Below are 18479 nucleotides of genomic sequence, written 5' to 3' on the forward strand. Positions count from 1 at the left end.
TGTGTATTCGCAGGGCTTGTCCATAGGGGATGGCTTCTTTAACGTGGTTAGGGTGGAAGCTGGAGAAGTGGAGCATCCTGAGGTTGCCCGTGGGCTTGCGGTAGAGTGAAGTGCTGAGGTGTCCGTCTTTGATGGAGATTCGTGTGTCCAAGAATGAAACCGATTCTGAGGAGTAGTCCATGGTGAGTTTGATGGTGGAATGGAACTTGATGATGTTATCGTGTAATTTCCAGCAAAAAAAAAAGTTTTTTTGTCTTTTGTTTTTCATACAGACCCCAGCATCTGCAACATTTGACCCCTTGTGACCCCACCTCATTGTTCTTTGATGTAATGTTTTCCTGACTGACCTGTTTGGACACAATTCACACCTTTGATTGCTGTGATTATCTCTCTGCCAAGGTGTGATAAATGGCAGTTAGAAAGATTACCTGTAATCATCTTGCATGATTCTCTGACTATATAAGCTGTATCTTTATGCATCTCTCCACTTCACCTGACGAAGGAGCAGCGCTCCGAAAGCTTGTGATTTCAAATAAAACTGTTGGACTATAACCTGGTGTTGTGTGACTTCTTACATTTGTCCACCCCAGTCCAACACCGGCATCTCCACACCATTGGAGATATAGGCCTTGATTTCTACCCAGGGGGCGGTAACGGTGTTTGAGAGCCAGGTAGCAGGTGGCGCAGCTTGAGAAGCTGCCAATTTTAGTGGCCTCATTTAAATAAAACCTCGCCAGCGGGTTGAAGTGGAAATTTTGGCGGTAGTAGGCCGCAGCCGGGGACCCGTCGGAACAGTCCCCAGCAGTCAGTGTGAGGAGAGTTCTTGAAGGGTCTAGGAGGAGAAATCTTGCTCCTTCTGGCCCACAAGCAGTTCAGAGAAGGATATTTTTAAACATAGCTTGGCCTCTTTGGTTCCGCCCGCTGAGGTTCTGCTGCCAGGCAGCAGACAGTACAGAATTCCCATGATTGATAATATTATGTTGGACCCTGACTTTTGCATGTTAAGTAGGGTCCTGCTTGCTTTTAGCAGGAGCTTGTCGATGGCCTGAATTGATGTTTAATATTACAGTGGCCTGGAACATTAGTTAGAAGCAGGATTTCAAATTTTCAAGATTTTAACCCGACCCTTTCCTGCCTGTTGGGGAAGGGGCTTTAAAATTGAGGCCAACATTTGTAAATATCGCATGTCATTGTTCAGTGACTTGGAGAAAATGTTACTTGTGTTTATCATATTATTGCCATATTATTCTCTGTTTTCCTTGACCTTTCCTGTTTTTCTTGTCTGCACTTTTGTTTTGGTTCTTTTGATTATTCTGTTTTCTTCTCTGCCATTTTTGTTTTCATTTTGGGTGAGTAGTGTGGAGGAAAAAGATTGCTGATTCCCAGTTTAATGTTGGAACTGGCAAAGAGAGTGTGCTTGGGGCTGAGGTGAATGGAACGATTGTAAAAAGTAGGAGGCCGGAGGGAGTGGTATAGGCTGGACATGGGGCTGGGGTGGGGTTGGAGTCGTGACTTGGGTGGCAAGCAGCAGCTGGAGTGGGATGGTGTTGGTGGACGGAAAACACCTGTGAATGCAAGGCCCAGACAAGGCATTGGGACTGGGTTGGAGACAGGATTGGGAGCAGGTGAGTGAGGTTGAACAAGAGCATGAGAAACCCCCTAGTCCACTCACTCCCTGCATGCCCTTGTTGCCAGTGCTACTCATGCCCAAACAATAATGTAACAGTGGTTTCCAGCAAAAGTTGGCAATTAAGAATTTTTCTAAACTGCTTATAGTGCTATTAATGAATGATGGTGCATTAAAAAAAAAATTGTTTTGAATTTTAGTGGTAAAAACCAGTAATCAATTTTTAAAGTCATGTGAACTGCAAAATGCATCCTTCCCAATACTAAGTTGGGAACCAGTAATTTATTTTAATGCGCTTATAATGCTAACAACAAATTGATGGTTTCTAGTCTAGCGCCAAGACCTGGCAAAAAAACATGGCTACAGAAGAAAAAAAGTTGGGGATAAAGCAGAATGTCCTCGCTTCTAATCTCTGCCATGACTATGTAATCATATTTCTCTCTGTACCTACCCCTTTGGACCTGAGCCCTTTTACTTCTATCTCCTTTTTTCCTCTTGGCCTCTCGAACCTTTCTCTCCTGTTGCCTTCCCGCCACCCAGTCATGTCAACTTTCCTTTCTCCCCTCTTGGGTACTTTATCCCTTCCCCTTCCCAATCCCCACCATCACTGATTCTCTGCCTTCCTACCCTGCTGCCACCTTTCCAGGCTTGAATACCTTTTGGGTAAGCTGACAGCTACACGCTCCCTTGATATTCTCTGAAGGGTCTATCACGGCTCCCATTTTATGAGAAGCAACTCCTCCTCTCCCCAACCTTCCTGCCCAGCACACCCGTTGGGGCTAACTTCACCAATCTCATTCCCATCCCAATCACCCCACCAACCTGACACCTTTGCAGATCCACAGACCAACAATCACAACCCCACGCATTTCCCTCCAGTTATCGGGAACGGTGGCATAGTGGTTATGTTACTGAACTAGTAATCCAGAGGCCTGGATTAATGATCTGGAGACGTGAGTTCAAATCCCACCTTGGCAGCTGGGGAATTTAAATTCAGTTAATTAAATTAAATCTGGAATAAAAACCCATCTGGTTCACTAATGTTCTTTAGAGAAGGAAATCTTACCTGGCCTGACCTATATATGACACTAGACCCACAGCACTGTGGTTGCCTCTTAACTTCCAAGCTGGAAGGAAGTATACAGCGGTTCACCACCACCTTCTCGGGCAATTAGGGATGGGCAATAAATGTTGGCCTTGCAGCGATGCCCACATCCCAGGAACGAATTTTTTAAAAATGCCCGTTTACACATTAACAAGGAACTTGCTTTTCATGATGTTAATGTGCTGATTGCATTGGTATCCTGGTTTCGACAAACTTTGCTCACAAGTGGCATCACCTTGGCTTTTACTGAAGCATGCCTGGCTATATTTTCTACCACTTTCCCTGTCCAAACTACTGTGGCGGCGTGTGGCTCTTATCACTAAATCACATCTTGGTCTCTCCCCAACTTCTCTGGTACTTGCTTCTCCTTCAAGCACCTCCCTTTTAAAATCCTCATTCTCTACGCCACCCTGGTTTCACATCCAGATATCCTCCTTTTCTCCCTCAGCCTGTGCACTCAGTGACGACGACTCTGTGATTTCAATCTTCATCTCTACTTCCCTTGACCTCTCTCCTCCTGAATTCATTGCCCTGTCCTCCATTAAACTCTCCCTCCATGTAAACGTTCCTTCAGGGCACCCCCTTGACCTTGCCATCTCCTGTGGCTTCTCTACTTCCATGGTTTCTATCACAGACAAGGTCATCTCTGATTACTTCCTTTTATCCCTTGCCACCCACATCCTTCCTTCTGTATCCTGTCCCTGGGGCAAAAACTCTCCAAGTCTCTTACATTTGCACTTTCTAAACCCCAACTGTCTAGCCTTTGGTCCTCCATTCACCGCAATACTTCTGCGGTCATCAATGTGCTTTAACCTCATGTCCATCTTTGATGCCCATGTCCCCAACCAAACCTTTTCTCTATCCCATCCCGGTTGATTTGCCCCCTCAAGTTCAAAGGGTTCAGACATGAGAATATCTGGTCTGGCTGGACCATGTCAAGCACTTTGGCCTTGGTCTCCTCTGCCCAAACCATTCACTACTCCAGGATCATATGGTAGAGCAAATATAACCCTTGCTGTCTTTTCTCTACTACCAAACACTGCCTTCAACTCCTTTCATGGATGTCTTTGTTACTAAGATTGAAACTATCTGTTCAGCTGTCTCTGCTACTTCCTTCCTTCCCCTTGCTCACCAAGCCAAATATCCACTTGGTTTCCCCTCTGTCCTAACTCTGAACCTACATCTTTCTCTAGTTTCTCTTATCTCCCCCCCCCCATTTCCCCTCCAAGGTCATTACATAGTATTACAAAGTATTTACAGCACACAAACTGGCCATTCAGCCTAGCAGGTCCATGCCAATGTTTATGCTCCACACGAGTCTCCTCCCACCCTTCATCTAACCCCATCAACATATCCTATTCCTTTCACCCTCGTGTTTATCTAGTTTCCCCTTAAACACATCTATGCTAGTTGCCTCAACTACTCCTTGTGGTAGCGAGTTCCACATTCTAACCACGCCACTCTCTGGGTGAGGTGTCTCCTGAATTCCCTATTAGATTTATTAGTGACTATCTTATATTTATAGCCCCTAGTTCTGATCTCCCTGCAAGTAGAAACATCATCTTCACTACGTCTACCCTATCAAACCCTTTCAAGACCTCTATTAGGTCACCCCTTGTCTCTTTTCTAGAGAAAAGAGCCCCAGCCTGTTCACTCTTAATCTGATAGAATGATACCAGAATGGAGAGGTTATACCTAATAAAATCTTTTGTACCTTCTCTAATGCTTTTTTTATAATATGGAGACCAGAACTGTTCACAATACTGCAAGTGTGGTCTAACCAAGGTTCTATACATGTTTTAACATGGCTTCTCTGCTTTTCAATTCTATCCCTCAAGAAATGAACCTGTGTTTTTGCTTTTTTTATGGCCTTATTAACCTGTGTCGCTACTCTTAGTTATTTGTATATCTGTGCCCCCAGATCCCTCTGTGCCTCTACCCCATTTAGATACTCTGGGGGTGATTTTCACTCAGAAGTCGGGAAGGAGGCGGGACTACAACTTTTGGGGTTGTAGTCCCGCCTCCATCGAGATGCGGCCAATCCACGCGGGCTCAGCAGGCCAATTAAGGGCCACCTGGCAACAGGTGACGTCACAGACTGAAATTTCATCTGTCAAGACGTTTTGACAGATGAAGTATCAGTGTTTCACAGCTGTTTGAAGCTGTCAAACACTGACAGTCTTGTCACCTGAGCCCTTCTACACCGACTCAGTTAGAAATATCTCTGGCACAGAAAGCTGCAGGCTGTCACTTTTGACAGTTCGCAGCCGTTCTGCTTTCTGTGCCGGTTAGATGATGGACTCCCGAAACCTAGAGGAAGGAAGGCTAAAAAGGTAAGTACAGGTAATTTAAATTTCTTTACACACTTGACACACCAAACACACTTACCTTTGCACTCATGCACCCATCACTCACCTGAACACCGACATCTCGACCCCTCCAAGTCCTTCAACCCAATGGCCCGACTCCTCTAACTAACTTGCCGTGGTTTGGAGCCGTCGGGAATCCCACATTTCAAGCTTTAAAATAGGGGATTAGGTTAAAAACTGCCTGTTAACAGGCAATTAATTGTCATTAATCCCCCTCCCGCCTCGGGTAGGCGGGTCCCAGTGCGGGGCGGGTACCCGCCTCCTTTGAAACTTACATGGAGGCGGGTTTGGGGCGGGATGCTTTCGGGACTTTAACCCCCCCGCACGCCTCCAATCCCGACTCCACGGGTCAGTTAAAATCGAGGCCTGTGCCTCTACCTCATTTAGATTTTCCAAGGAGTATGTGGCCGGTTTATTCTTCCTACCAAAATGTACTACCTCACTCTTAATCTTTATAGAAGTTCATTTGCCAAATGTACGCCCATTGTGTGAGTTTATTAATGTCTTCCTGTATTTTGTTGCAGGCCTCCTCTATTAGCTACCTCCCTCCCCTTCCAAAATTTGGAGTTGTCTGCAAATTTTTAAATTGGACTTAGTCAGAATTGTTTATGTAAATTGTGAAGAACAGTGGTCCCAGCACCAATCATTGTGGAACACCACTTCCTACCTTTTGCCAGCCTGAGTAACTACATTTAACCCCTACTCTCTCTGTTTTGTGATCAGCTTACTATCCATTCTGCTGCTTGTTCCTTGATTCCACATGCTCTGACCTTAGTCATGAGTCTATTATGCGACATCTTATCGAAGGCCTTTTGAAAATCCAAATATATTACATCTGCATTACCCTTATCTACTCTTTCTGTTACTTCAAATAATTCAGTAAGATTGGTCAAGCATGACCTTCCCTTTTGGGATCCATGCTAACTATTTTATTATAAAATAAAACCAGAAAATGCTAGAAATACTCAGCAGGTCAGGCAGCATCTGTGCAATATTTAGTTGCTAGTCTTGTTCTTTATGTAGCCATGTTAGTTATTCCTACTACATCTGGTTCCTCGCTACACATTATTGCCTCACATTCCCTCGTTTTATTTGGGATGCTGTGTACATTGCTGTATAGATGTTTAATTCGTCATTAATAGTCCCTTTTACTTAACAGCAATGTTCCCTCTAAGCTGCGTGTGGCTGCAGCCGTGCAGCAATCGGGATGGTACCGCGCAGGCCGCTCACAAGCTATTTTCTCTAAGATACCATGGGTGAGCAGGCAGTTGCGCAGCAAATTTAAAGGAACCATGCACAATTTGGAGGGAACATTGTTTAACAGTCCTTTTATACTTCTGTTTTGTAACTGTATTTGTTCCCTGACCGTTTGTTACCCATGTTTGTTACTTGGTCTGACCTTTATTCTCCTCTTCTATTTCTTTTCGCTTCAGACTTATGTTTCTTTCACCAGACTCCCTCCCCTGTCTTGCCAGTTTAAAGTCCTATCAAAAGCTCTATTTATCCTTTTCCACTAGGACATTGGTCCCACTCTGGTTCCGGTAGAGCTCCTTCCTGTCTCCATACTGGTGCCAGTGCCCCATGAAATTGAACTTTTCCTTCCCCCACCAATCTTTTGGCCATGCATCTTGTCCATGAGACTTGTCTCCTGCTCTCTTAAACCCATTCCCACTAAACTGCTGACCACCCAACTTCCCTTCCTGGCTTCCATGCTAACTGACATTGTAAATTATTCCCTCTCCTCAGGTACTGTCCTTGTTTCTTTGAAAACTTTCCTCTCAAGTTCTAGAACATGTTGCCTGCCAAATCCGTGCCCATCTTTACTGCAACTCCATATTTGAATTTCTTAAGTCAGATTTCTGCCCCTGTCATAGCGCTGAAATGACCCTACTACTGCAACAAATGGCATCATCTGTGACTGACCTCGATCTTTGCAATCTTTGATTTGGTTGCCCATACCATCCTCCACCAATGCCTGTCCTCCGTTATCCAGCTCCGTGGAATTGCCCTCACTTTGTTCTACTCTTACCTACTGATCCAATCGTAGCCACAGCATTTCCAACAATGGCTTCTCTTCGCACCCCTGCAGCTTTCCTCCCGAGTCCCCCAAGGATCTGTCCTTAGACCCTTCCTCTTACTCATCTACATGTTGCTTGACTGATATCCAATCATGGATGAGCTGTAATTTTCTCCAGTTAAATGTTGAGACGACCGAAGCCATCGTCTTAGGCCCTCACCACAAATTCTGTACTCTTGCCAGCAATTCTATCTCTATCCCCTTCCCCAACCATGCTGAACCAGACTGTTCACAATCGTGATATCCTATTCGACTCTGAGCTGAGCTTCTGATCCTGTAACTCTGGACTCCCTACTATTGTCTCCAACCTATTCCCTGCTACTACCAGGAAATATGTATCCTAATAATTGCTACATAACCAGGCCTATGTAACTTGGAGTTTTTCCGTGTCCATTCGCATGCGCATTTTGGCTGCCGTTCCGGACCTGAGCCATTCACTTCTATGTCCACTTTTTTCTCCCCCTTTTTCTTTCTCTCTCCCTGACCGCTGTCTCCTGTCGTCATGCCTCCTTTCATCTCTCCTCTCTCAGATACTCTGCCCTCCCAAATCCCTACCCAACCCTTCATTACTCTTTGACCTTTCTGCTCTCCTGCTGTGGTCCGAGGCTTGAGTCCCTCTTGGATAAACCTACAGCTTCCCTCTGTGCCTCTCTTGGCATCCTCTGAAGGGCCCACTGGCACTTGTTGCTGCCTCCATGATCAGCAACTCCGACTGTCCTATCCTACTCTCTCGCTGACCTGCATGCCCGCTGGGGGCTAATCTTGCCAATCTCCTCCCTGTCCAACTCACCCCTTCCAGCACTGACTCTGTGGACGGTGGCAGTGGATCAGCCATCACTGACTCTTTCCACATCTCCCTCCAGAATGCCCATTCACTTGCGAACAAGGCCCTTGCTATCCATGAGCTTAACGTGGATGATTGCATCAGCATCATGTCCCTGACGGAAAATTGGCTGAGGGTGATGACACCTTACCCTTAACTGAAGCCTTACCTGGCTATACCTTCCGCCAGTTGCCCCGCTCAGACCGCCGTGGTGGCGGTGTGGCTCTCCTCCCCAAATTACACCTTGGTCTGTCCCCCCACTCCTCTGGCACATTCTCTTTCTTTGAACATCTCACCTTGTTCCACCCACTTGCCTCTCACTTAAAATTCTCGTTCTCTACCACTCACCCAAGTACCATAAAAATGTTATCACTGAGATATATTCACTGCTTTCCTCCCTCAGCACCAAGTGATTTCTCATCCTTGGTGATTTCAACCTCCATCTCAATTCATCATGCTCTCTCTCCTCTGAGTTCACTACCCTCCTTTCCTTCCTTAATCTCTCCCTCCATGTAAACTCCCCAACCTATATTCACGGCCACCCCTTCGACCTTGCCATCTCTCGTGGCCTCACTACTCCCATTGTGTCAATTGCAGATAAGGCCATATCTGGCCACTTCCTTGTATCACCCTCCACCCACATCCCCCTTTCCCCCCTCCAACTGCAACCCTACTTCCTTCTGTATCCTCCCCTGGAAAAAACACACTTCCCAACTCTCTTACAACTGCACTTTCGAAATCCCAACTGTCCAGCCTTTGGCTCTCCATTCACCCCGACATTTCTGCAGCTACAGGTCTGCTCAACCACACCCTCACTGCCACCTTTGATGCCCTAGTCCCTATTAAAACCAATACTCTCTCTCACCCTGGCCATTCACCCTGGTACGGCCCTCATCTTCGCTCCCTTAAGTCCAAGGGACGCAAACTTGGAACGGATATGCGGATAACTGCTTTAGCCATTCACTGCCAGATCTGGCTGGACCACATAAAGCATTATCAGGTCCTGCTCTCATCTGCCAAAACTGCTCACTATTCCAGGATCATTCTGGAATGTAAAGATAGCCCCCGGCTTCTGTTCTGTACTGTTAACGGTCTTGTTAAACCGCTCTCCCCTGTTTCCTCCACCCTCCCCTCAATGGACTTCATTGTCTCCAAGATTGAGACCATCTGCTCTCTGCCACTTCCCTTTCTTCCCCTAGCCCACCGGGCCAAATTTCCTCTAAGGTTCCCCCCTGCTCTAGCCCTGAACTCGCATCTTTCTCCAGTTTCTCTCAGATCTCCCCTTGTGACCTCTCCGCTCTCTTGTCCGTGAGACCCACGTTCTGCTCCCTCGACCCTATTCCCGCTAAACCGCTGACCCCGAACTTCTTTCTCTGGCTGCCATGTTAGTTGACATTGTTAACAGTTCTCTCTCCTCAGGTACTGTCTTCCTCTCCTTCAAATATGCTGTCATCATCCCTCTCAAAAAACCAACCCTTGACGTCTCCATCCTTGCAAACTACTGTCCCATCTCAACCTCCCTTTCCTCTCAATCCTTGAATGTGTTGTCGCCTCCCAAATCCGTGTCCATCTTTCCTGGAACTCCTGTTTGAATCCTTCCAATCAGGTTTCTGCCACTGCCACAGTACCGAAACTGCTCTCATCAAAGTCACAAATGAAATCTTTTGTGACTGTGACAAAGGTAAACTATCCCTGCTCGTCCTTCTCGACCTGTCTGCAGCCTTTGACATGGTTGACCACTCCATCCTCCTGTAACACCTCTCCACTGTCGTCCAGCTGGGTGGGACTGCACTCGCCTGGTTCCATTCTTATCTAATCGTAGGCAAAGAATCACCTGCAACGGCTTCTCTTCCCGCTCCTGCATTGTTACCTCTGGTGTCCCCCAAGAATCTATCCTTGGCCCCCTCCTATTTCTCATCTACATGCTGCCCCTTGGTGACATCATCCAAAAACAGTCAGTTTCCACATGTACGCTGACGACACCCAGCTCTACCTCACCACCACTTCTCTCGATCCCTCCACGGTGTCTAAATTGTTAGACTGCTTGTCCGACTGGATCAGCAGAAATTTTCTCCAATTAAATATTGGGAAGACTGAAGCCATTGTCGTCACATTGTCTGCCACAAACTCCGTTGCCTAGCCACTGACTCCATCCCTCTCCCTAACATCTGTCTGAAGCTGAACCAGACTGCTCACAACCCTGAAATGAACTTCCGAAATATCCAAGGCATAGCTAAGACCGTCTATTTCCACCTCCGTAACATCGCCCGTCTCCACCCCTGCCTCAGCTCATCTGCTGCTGAAACCCTCATCCATGCCTTTGTTATCTCCTAGACTTGACTATTCCAACACAATCTTGGCTGGCCTCCCACTTTCTACCGTACGTAAACTTGAGATCATCCAAAACTCGGCTGCCCATGTCCTAACTCCAAGTCCTGTTCACCCATCACTTCTGTGCTCGCTGGCCTACATTGGCTCCCAGTTAAACAACACCTCGATTTTAAAAATTTCTCATCCTTGTTTTCAAATCCCTCCATGGCCTCGATCCTCCATATCTCTAATCTCTTCCAGCCCCACAATCCCCTGAGCTATCTGCAATCCTCTAATTCTACCCTCTTGAGCATCCCTGATTATAATTGCTCAACTGTTAGTGGCTGTGCCTTCAGCTCTGGAATTTCCTCCCTAAACCCCTCTACTTCTCTTTCCTCCTTTTAACCTCCTTAAAACTTACCTCTTTAACCAAGCTTTTGGTCGTTGGCCCTAATTTCTCCTTATGTGGCTCGGTGTCAAATTTTTCTCATGTAACACTCCTGTGAAGCACCTTGGGATGTTTTACGACATTAAAGGTGCTATATAAATAATACTAGTTGTTGTTGTTGACTCTCTATCGCAAAAACTGCCAACTTCCACCTCTCTAACTTCGCCTGCCTCACCACTCTTCCAGCCCTACAACTCCACCTCTGCATCCACTGAACTCTCTTACTCTGAGTCTGGCCTATTGTGCATTCTTTCTCCCCTCCTTTGCCCCACTGTTGGCGGCCGTGCCTTCAGCCATCTATGCTCCATGCTCTGGTATTCCCACCCTAAACCCTCTGCCTCCACTTCTCCTTTAAGGCCCTCCTTAAAACCCACCACATTAATCAAGCTTTTGGTCACCTGTCCTAATATCTCCTCCTTTGTCTCGAGTCTTGGAACATAAGAACATAAGAAATAGGAGCAGGAATAGGCCACTTGGCCTCTCGAGCCTGCTCCGCCATTCAGTAAGATTATGGCTGATCTTGGGCTCAAAGCCACTTCCCTGCCTGCTCCCCATAACCCTTCACTCCTTTATCTTGCAAAAATCTGTCTATCTCCATCTTAAATGTATTTAATGACCCAACCTCCATGTCTCTCTGGGGCAGAGAATTCCACAGAATTACAACCCTCAGAAGAAATTCCTCCTCATCTCAGTTCTAAAAGGGCGACCCTTTATTTTGAAACTATGCCCCCGAGTTCTAGAATTGCCCACAAGGGGAAACATCCTCTCTGCATCTACCTTGTCGAGCCCCCTCAGTATCTTTTATGTTTCAATAAGATCACCTCTCATTCTTTTAAATTCCAATGAGTATAGGCCCAACCTGCTCAACCTTTCTTCATAAGTCAAACCCCTCTAGAGTTAACCTAGTGAATCATCTTCTGAACTGCCTCCAATGCAAGTATATCTTTCCTTAAATAAGGAGACCAAAACTGTGTACGCAGTACTCGAGGTGTGATCTCGCCAATACCCTGTACAGTTGTAGCAGGACTTCCCTGCTATTATACTCCAACCCCCTTGCAATAAAGGCCAACATTCCATTTGCGTTTTTGATTACTTGCTAACTTTTTGTGTTTCATGCACAAGGACCCCCGGGTCCCTCTGAACTGTAGCATTTATCTCTCCATTTAAAAAATAATTTGCTTTTTTATTTTTCCTGCCAAAGCGGATAACCTCTTACTTTCCCACATTATACTCCATCTGCCAAATGTTTGCCCACTCACTTAGCCTGTCTATATCCCTTTTCAGATTCTTTGAGTCCTCTGCACAACTTGCTTTCCCACCCATCTTTGTATCATCTGCAAACTTGGCTACATTACACTTGGTCCCTTCATCCAAGTCATTAATGTAGATTGTAAATAGTTGCGGCCCCAGCACCGATCCTTGTGGCACCCCACTAGTTACTGTTTGCCAACAGGAAAATGACCAATTTATCCGGACTTTCTGTTAGTTAGCCAATTCTCTATCCATGCTAATATATTACCCCCAACTCCGTGAGCTCTTATCTTATGCAATAACCTTTTATGTGGCACCTTATCGAATGCCTTCTGGAAATCCAAATACACCACATCCACTGGCTCATCTTTGTCCACCCTGCTCGTTACCACCTCAAAGAACTCCAGCAAATTTGTTAAACATAATTTCCCTTACATAAAACCATGCAAATTCTGCTTGACTGCATTATGATGTTCCAAATGCCCTGCTACCGCTTCCTTAATGAAGGACTCCAGCATTTTCCCAATGACAAATGTTAGGCTAACTGGTCTATAATTTCCTGCTTTCTGTCTCCCTCTTAAATAGTGGTGTTACATTTGCGGTTTTCCAATCTGCTGTGACCTCTTGAGTCCAGGGAATTTTGGTATATTGCAACCAATGCATCCACTATCTCTGCAGCCACTTCTTTTAAGACCTTGGGATGCAGGCCATCTGGTCCAGGGGACTTGTCGTCTTTTAGTCCCATTATTTTACCAAGTGCTTTTTCCTTAGTGATAGTTAATTGTCTTTAGTTCCCCCCTCCCTGTGGCCCCTTGATTATCCATTATTGGGATGTTGTTTGTGTCTTCTCGTATGCTTCGGTGAAGGTGTTTACGATGGTTTGGAGTTCGACCAACGAGTGAGCGCAGATGCAAGCATCGTCTGCATACTGTAATTCGACGACAGAGGATGGGACGACCTTGGATCTGGACTGGAGGCGACGGAGGTTGAACAGTTTTCCGTTCGTTCTGTAAATTAGCTCCACTCCAGTGGGGAGCTTACTGAGGGTGAGATGGAGCATTGCAGCAAGGAAGATTGAGAAGAGTGTTGGTGCGATGACACAGCCTTGCTTGACCCCGGTTCGTACGTGAATTGGGTCTGTGGTGGAACCGTTGGTCAGGATCACGGCTTGCATGTCGTCGTGAAGCAGGCGGAGGATAGTGACAAACCTTTGAGGGCAGCCGAATTTGAGGAGGACACTCCATAATCCCTCACGGTCGACAGTGTCGAAGTGTCTTCTACCGTGAAGACAGATACAAAATATTTGTTCAGAGTCTCTACCATTTCCCCGTTCCCCATTATTAATTCCCCATTCTCATCCTCTAAGGGACCAATATTTACTTTAGCTACTCTCTTCCTTTTTATATACATGTAGAAGCTCTTACTATCTGTTTTAATATTTCTTGTCAGTTTAGTCTCCTAATTCATTTTTTTAGTCATCCTTTGGTTTTTTTAAATTTCCCAATCCTCTGGCCTCCCACCAATCTTGGCAACATTGCATGCCTTCGTTTTTCATTTGCTACCATCCTTTACTTCCTTAGTTAGCCACGGATAGTGCTCCCTTCTCTTAAAATCTTTTTCTCACTGGAATATATTTCTGTTGAGAGTTATGAAATATCTCCTTAAATGTCTTAGGGGTCTGTGAAGCACCCTGGGATGTTTTTCCATGTTAAAGGCACTACATATTATCTTAATGGCAAGAAACTGGAAAGTACTGAAGTACAAAGGGATCTGGGGGTCCTGGTGCACGAAACTCAAAAGGTTAGTATGCAGGTGCAGCAAGTGATTAAGAAGGCCAATGGAATGTTGGCTTTCATTGCTAGGGGGATAGAATATAAAAATAGGGAGGTATTGCTTCAGTTGTACAAGGTATTGGTGAGACCGCACCTGGAATACTGCATACAGTATTGGTGTCCATACTTAAGAAAAGACATACTTGCTCTCGAGTCAGTACAAAGAAGGTTCACTCGGTTAATCCCGGGGATGAGGGGATGGACATATGAGGAGAGGTTGAGTAGATTGGGACTCTACTCATTGGAGTTCAGAAGAATGAGAGGCGATCTTATTGAAACATATAAGATTGTGAAGGGGTTGGATCGGGTGGATGTGGGGAGGATGTTCCAGATGATGGGTGAAACTAGAACTAGGGGGCATAGTCTTAGAATAAGGGGCTGCTCTTTCAAAACTGAGATGAGGAGGAACTACTTCACTCAGAGGGTGGTAGGTCCATGGAATATGCTGCCCCAAAAAGCTGTCGAAGCTACATCATTACATAAATTTAAAACAGAAATAGACAGTTTCCTAGAAGAAAAGGGAATTAAGGGTTACGGGGAGCGGGCAGGAATTTGGACATGAGTTTAGGTGCGGATCGGTCATGGCCCTGTGGGTAGCGGAGCGGGCCCAGGGGCCGTGTAGCCTGATCCTGTTTCGTGTGTCTAATTCTGTTAGATTCAGGAGATAGTCCTGTCATAGTGGATTGGCGGTTAGGATCAGATCAGCCATGATCTTATTGAATGGCGGAGCAGGCTCGAGGGGCCAATTGGCCTACTCCTGCTCCTATTTCTTATGTTCTAACTTGTTTAATGAAATCCTGATGGTAAGCAGGTAGCATCTATAAACAGCAGCTCAAGGGAGGGTGGGTTTCAAGGCTACTAAGAGAGGTTCACAGGGTCAGCAAGAAAAGCAAGCACATTGGCAGCAACCATCGAAAAGACCTGGATGGCGGTGGAGGCTGAGCTGTAAGGCCGCTAAAAGATACACATTGTGTCAGGACCAGTGTTGACCAACAAGAAAAGTGGGTGGATGCCAAGCTGGGCCAGTATTTGGATCAGATTTGTGCAGTACCCAGGAAGAACAACAGTTGAAGGGATGGGAGGAGGCCAAAGACCAGACAGTAGGCAAAGGAATAGAGCTGGAGGCTGGCCACAGACCCAGGAAACAGCCCAAGACTGAATTATAATAAAACTAAAATAAAACTTGCCTTCTGAGAATGATAAAAAGAAAATGGTGGCCAGAGTTAGCCAATAATTCAGAGACTTTTGGGGCTTGTACCACAAAGGGCACTTAGTGGCCAGAACTTGTAACTGCATTGTGACAGTTGGCAGTGCAAAATTGCATGGGAAATATGACAGGAATTTAGAATGGGAAAGGTTGCCCCAAAAGTATGACCAAAAATCCTAATGGGAAGTAAGGTTTGTGGACAGGAAATTAATGCCCTGTCCAAGATTTTATATGTATATAAAAAAAAAATTATGGACTTCCTTTTTCCCCTTCAAATCTAAATGAAAACTTTGAATATTTTGACACCGTAGTACTTTCTCCTGTATATAAAATTAATTAATCCAGTGGTGATGCACCCCGCAATATAATCAGGGTTGTTATTGGCTTTGGTTATACAGTATCAGTGCAATTTCTGGTACAATGAAATCATTGCAATTTCTTATTATTATGCAAGATACTGAACTGTACAGGTAATTATTATTGCAACGGTAATAGTCTGAAGTAATTTATATTGTCTTGCAGCGCTTCACCTAATGTTCAATTGTACTTACTATCTTTTTGCAACAATTTATTGTTAAAGTATATTTTAAATTTACTAATTTGTTTTGCTGTTTTTCTTTTCAGGAGAAAAGAGTACACAGGTTTACAGTTTAGAAGAAGTAGTCCAACAGCATCTGAAGTGAAGTAACTGGTCCTGTTTAGAGGGTGGATGAAACTAACTGATCTTTAAATCTGATCTTTGCTAATATCAATACTGTTGATCCTTAAGACTGGGCTACATTATTACTGTTGGTCTTGTCATACAGCACTTTTGATCATGTAAAACTAAAATCCATTTTCCTACTGGAAGCACTAATAAGTGTGTTCCAGGTCACATTCCAGTTGAATCACTCTTATATCTACGTGATTGATAGTAGACCCACTTTATATTTCTCTGATATATCTCAATTTCTAATGTACAGACTTAGGATGAGTGTGTCCTAAGATTGTAATTTATCTTGTAGGTTCTGATGACATTAGCTATAATAGTGAAGCTCAATTGGTTTATGGATATCATATGAACCGCAAGATTAAATTACTTCCTTATTACTGTCTGCCTTTTTTATGACATACTTGCAGTCTGAATTAAATGAGAATGTTAATGACAGTTAAAAGTAGTGATAAAATTGCCTTGATTGTGATGCCTTCAGATTGTCATGATTCCCAGAAGAATATAAATTTTCAGCCCCAGAGCTAAATTATAAGAAAATGTCAAATCCTAATACACATTTGTTTATGTTGACGTACCCATTCAAGCAAACTTTACAAATTGCAGAAAATTCTGGAAACACACAGCATGTCAGTCAGCATCTGTGGAGGGAACAGCCATTTATTTCACATTTTCTGTTTTTGTTTCAGATTTTCAGTATCTTTTTATTCACCCTACAAATTGCTTTTTGTATGGTTTTCAAAGAGAAATCTAGTGGCGTCTACTTGCTGATGAGTAGTACTCTTATTTAAAAATTCATGTCTATAAGCAACTACAGAACAGTTTAAATGAAGCTTTACCATAACTGTAGGAAATATAGATTTTATCATCGTAGTAGATGATATCACATAATATTGTAGTAGAATTTCATTATTTGTTAAACAAGAAAGATGTGTATCAAAATGCTTGGGGAGGTTCTCTTGACCAAATATTGAGATTTCACTACAAATCATGTGATTCTGATCCTGTATTTTATATCCATGCCATTTTATATGGATGAACTGACTTTTGCTATTATTGTAGGGCTAACTACTTGAAAAATCACTTATAAGCCCTTATTTAAAACTCAGTTCTATCCAACAAACATTTTTAACATATTCTCCTCTTTTACAGTGTCTTATACTTTCACCAAAAAAGCAATTGAACTGCGACCCACAGTAATTTAATGGGTCTATTTTTAATATTTTGAAATTACATCTTTTTAATTTAACCACTGTAAACTAATAACGGCTTTACTCACAAATGAAACGCAAGGCTACAAGCAACTTGTATTTTACAGAGTATGTGTCCAATATTCAGTTGCTAGCACCATTGGTTTTGATTTGAAATGATTTAATCTACATTTTTTCCCACTTATCCTGACCATTAACTGTTTTGTAGATTCTGGGCAGCCTTTTGTCTGTAAATTGTGTTTGACTGCTTTGTGCTGCCTGAAATGTGTGAAAATTTTGGGAGATTTAACTTTTTTTGGTGGAAAGCCATCTTGCACAGGTTTTAATTAAAATCTATCCTGAAAGTTCCTAATTTTAAATAAAATTCTCAATGCTTCTGACTTGCCCATCTAATTCAAGTAATGTTTAATTGTTTTTTATGCTTACAGTTGATTTTCTTCAACAGCCATTCAAGGGAAAATACTCATTTTGAAGATTATTTTTAGATAAAATGGTGAATCTGCTCTAAACTGAATATTGGAGTTCCCTGCCTCTTAAAATATAGGTTAATTGGAGCTTTTCTTTAAAGTGTGTTTTAACCATGCTGGACCTTGTTTGGTAATCTGGCACCAACTTGGGCTTGTGATTTATACTGTGACACCAAAACCAAAATCATTTTTGTGTATAGAAAACATTAACTGACAATTCCAATTTTAACTTTGAATTAGGGATCACACTTTCCAGAGTTTAGCAGGGTCAGTACTTCCTTCATGTTATCTAGTATAAAATCAATGAAAAATATAAGATTAAAAAAAAATATTCTTAAACTTTGTTAGTAGTGAAACTTAGCAAAACATTTTGTAGAACTGTAAAACAAGCCGCCTTCCATATTGATAAAAGCAAGTTGTGAAGACAACAAATTTTGAAGGTTTAACATAATATGTATGAAGCTTTATTTTTAAATTTGAGTTTCTTGTCCCTAGTTAAAATGTGGAATAAATGTCATTGTTTGCGAATGCTTTGCATGTTTAAAATATGAATGACTCAATTTTACAAGTTTTTGATACTTTGTAAATTTTGTGTACCTTTGCCTTTTTATAGTAAACATGTTTAGCACGGTCATACTGTGTTTTGGTTAAATTTGTATGTGGTTCAGTGTGCATTTCTGTCCTATTTAGATTTTTGACCCATTGTAATTATTTGGAGCAGTCTGCTTTAAGAGTTGACTATCAAATTGAAGTATATTGGCTAGAAGGCAATTCTATGTTTTTTTCAGCTATGAAAAATTTCTGAATAAAGTACTGCATTAAAACTTTGGATCAAATATTTTACAAATGCTTTAACATTAAACTGGAGTGATGCCTACCTCTTGCAAACTGTGGGATGCTTCTCTCGTGAGCTTTCAAAGAGTACCAATTTAATTGCTGTACACTTTTTAACCTACCACCCTCACAGTGTGATCTGTTTACTGTGTGAGGGAAGTAAGGGTGGTTTTGTTATAAACAAATCCAAAGTTATTTGAGGCATGGTT

At 43.4% G+C, this 18479-nt stretch overlaps 1 protein-coding gene across 1 annotated transcript in view; it reads left to right on the top strand.

Annotated features, from left to right (window-relative positions):
• dazl (deleted in azoospermia-like) overlaps window positions 1-18265 on the top strand; it is a 147911-nt gene extending 129646 nt beyond the window's left edge. The window contains exon 10 of the mRNA XM_085988024.1: window positions 15674-18265. Within this exon, the coding sequence (XP_085844150.1) occupies window positions 15674-15703 (30 nt within the window). The 3' untranslated portion in view covers window positions 15704-18265. The remainder of the gene's footprint in view (window positions 1-15673) is intronic.
• Window positions 18266-18479: the final 214 nt, after the last annotated feature.

This window comes from Somniosus microcephalus, chromosome 5, assembly GCF_052327205.1.
Source record: "Somniosus microcephalus isolate GS21.2 chromosome 5, FLI_Smic_1.0, whole genome shotgun sequence".
NCBI lineage: Eukaryota > Metazoa > Chordata > Chondrichthyes > Squaliformes > Somniosidae > Somniosus > Somniosus microcephalus.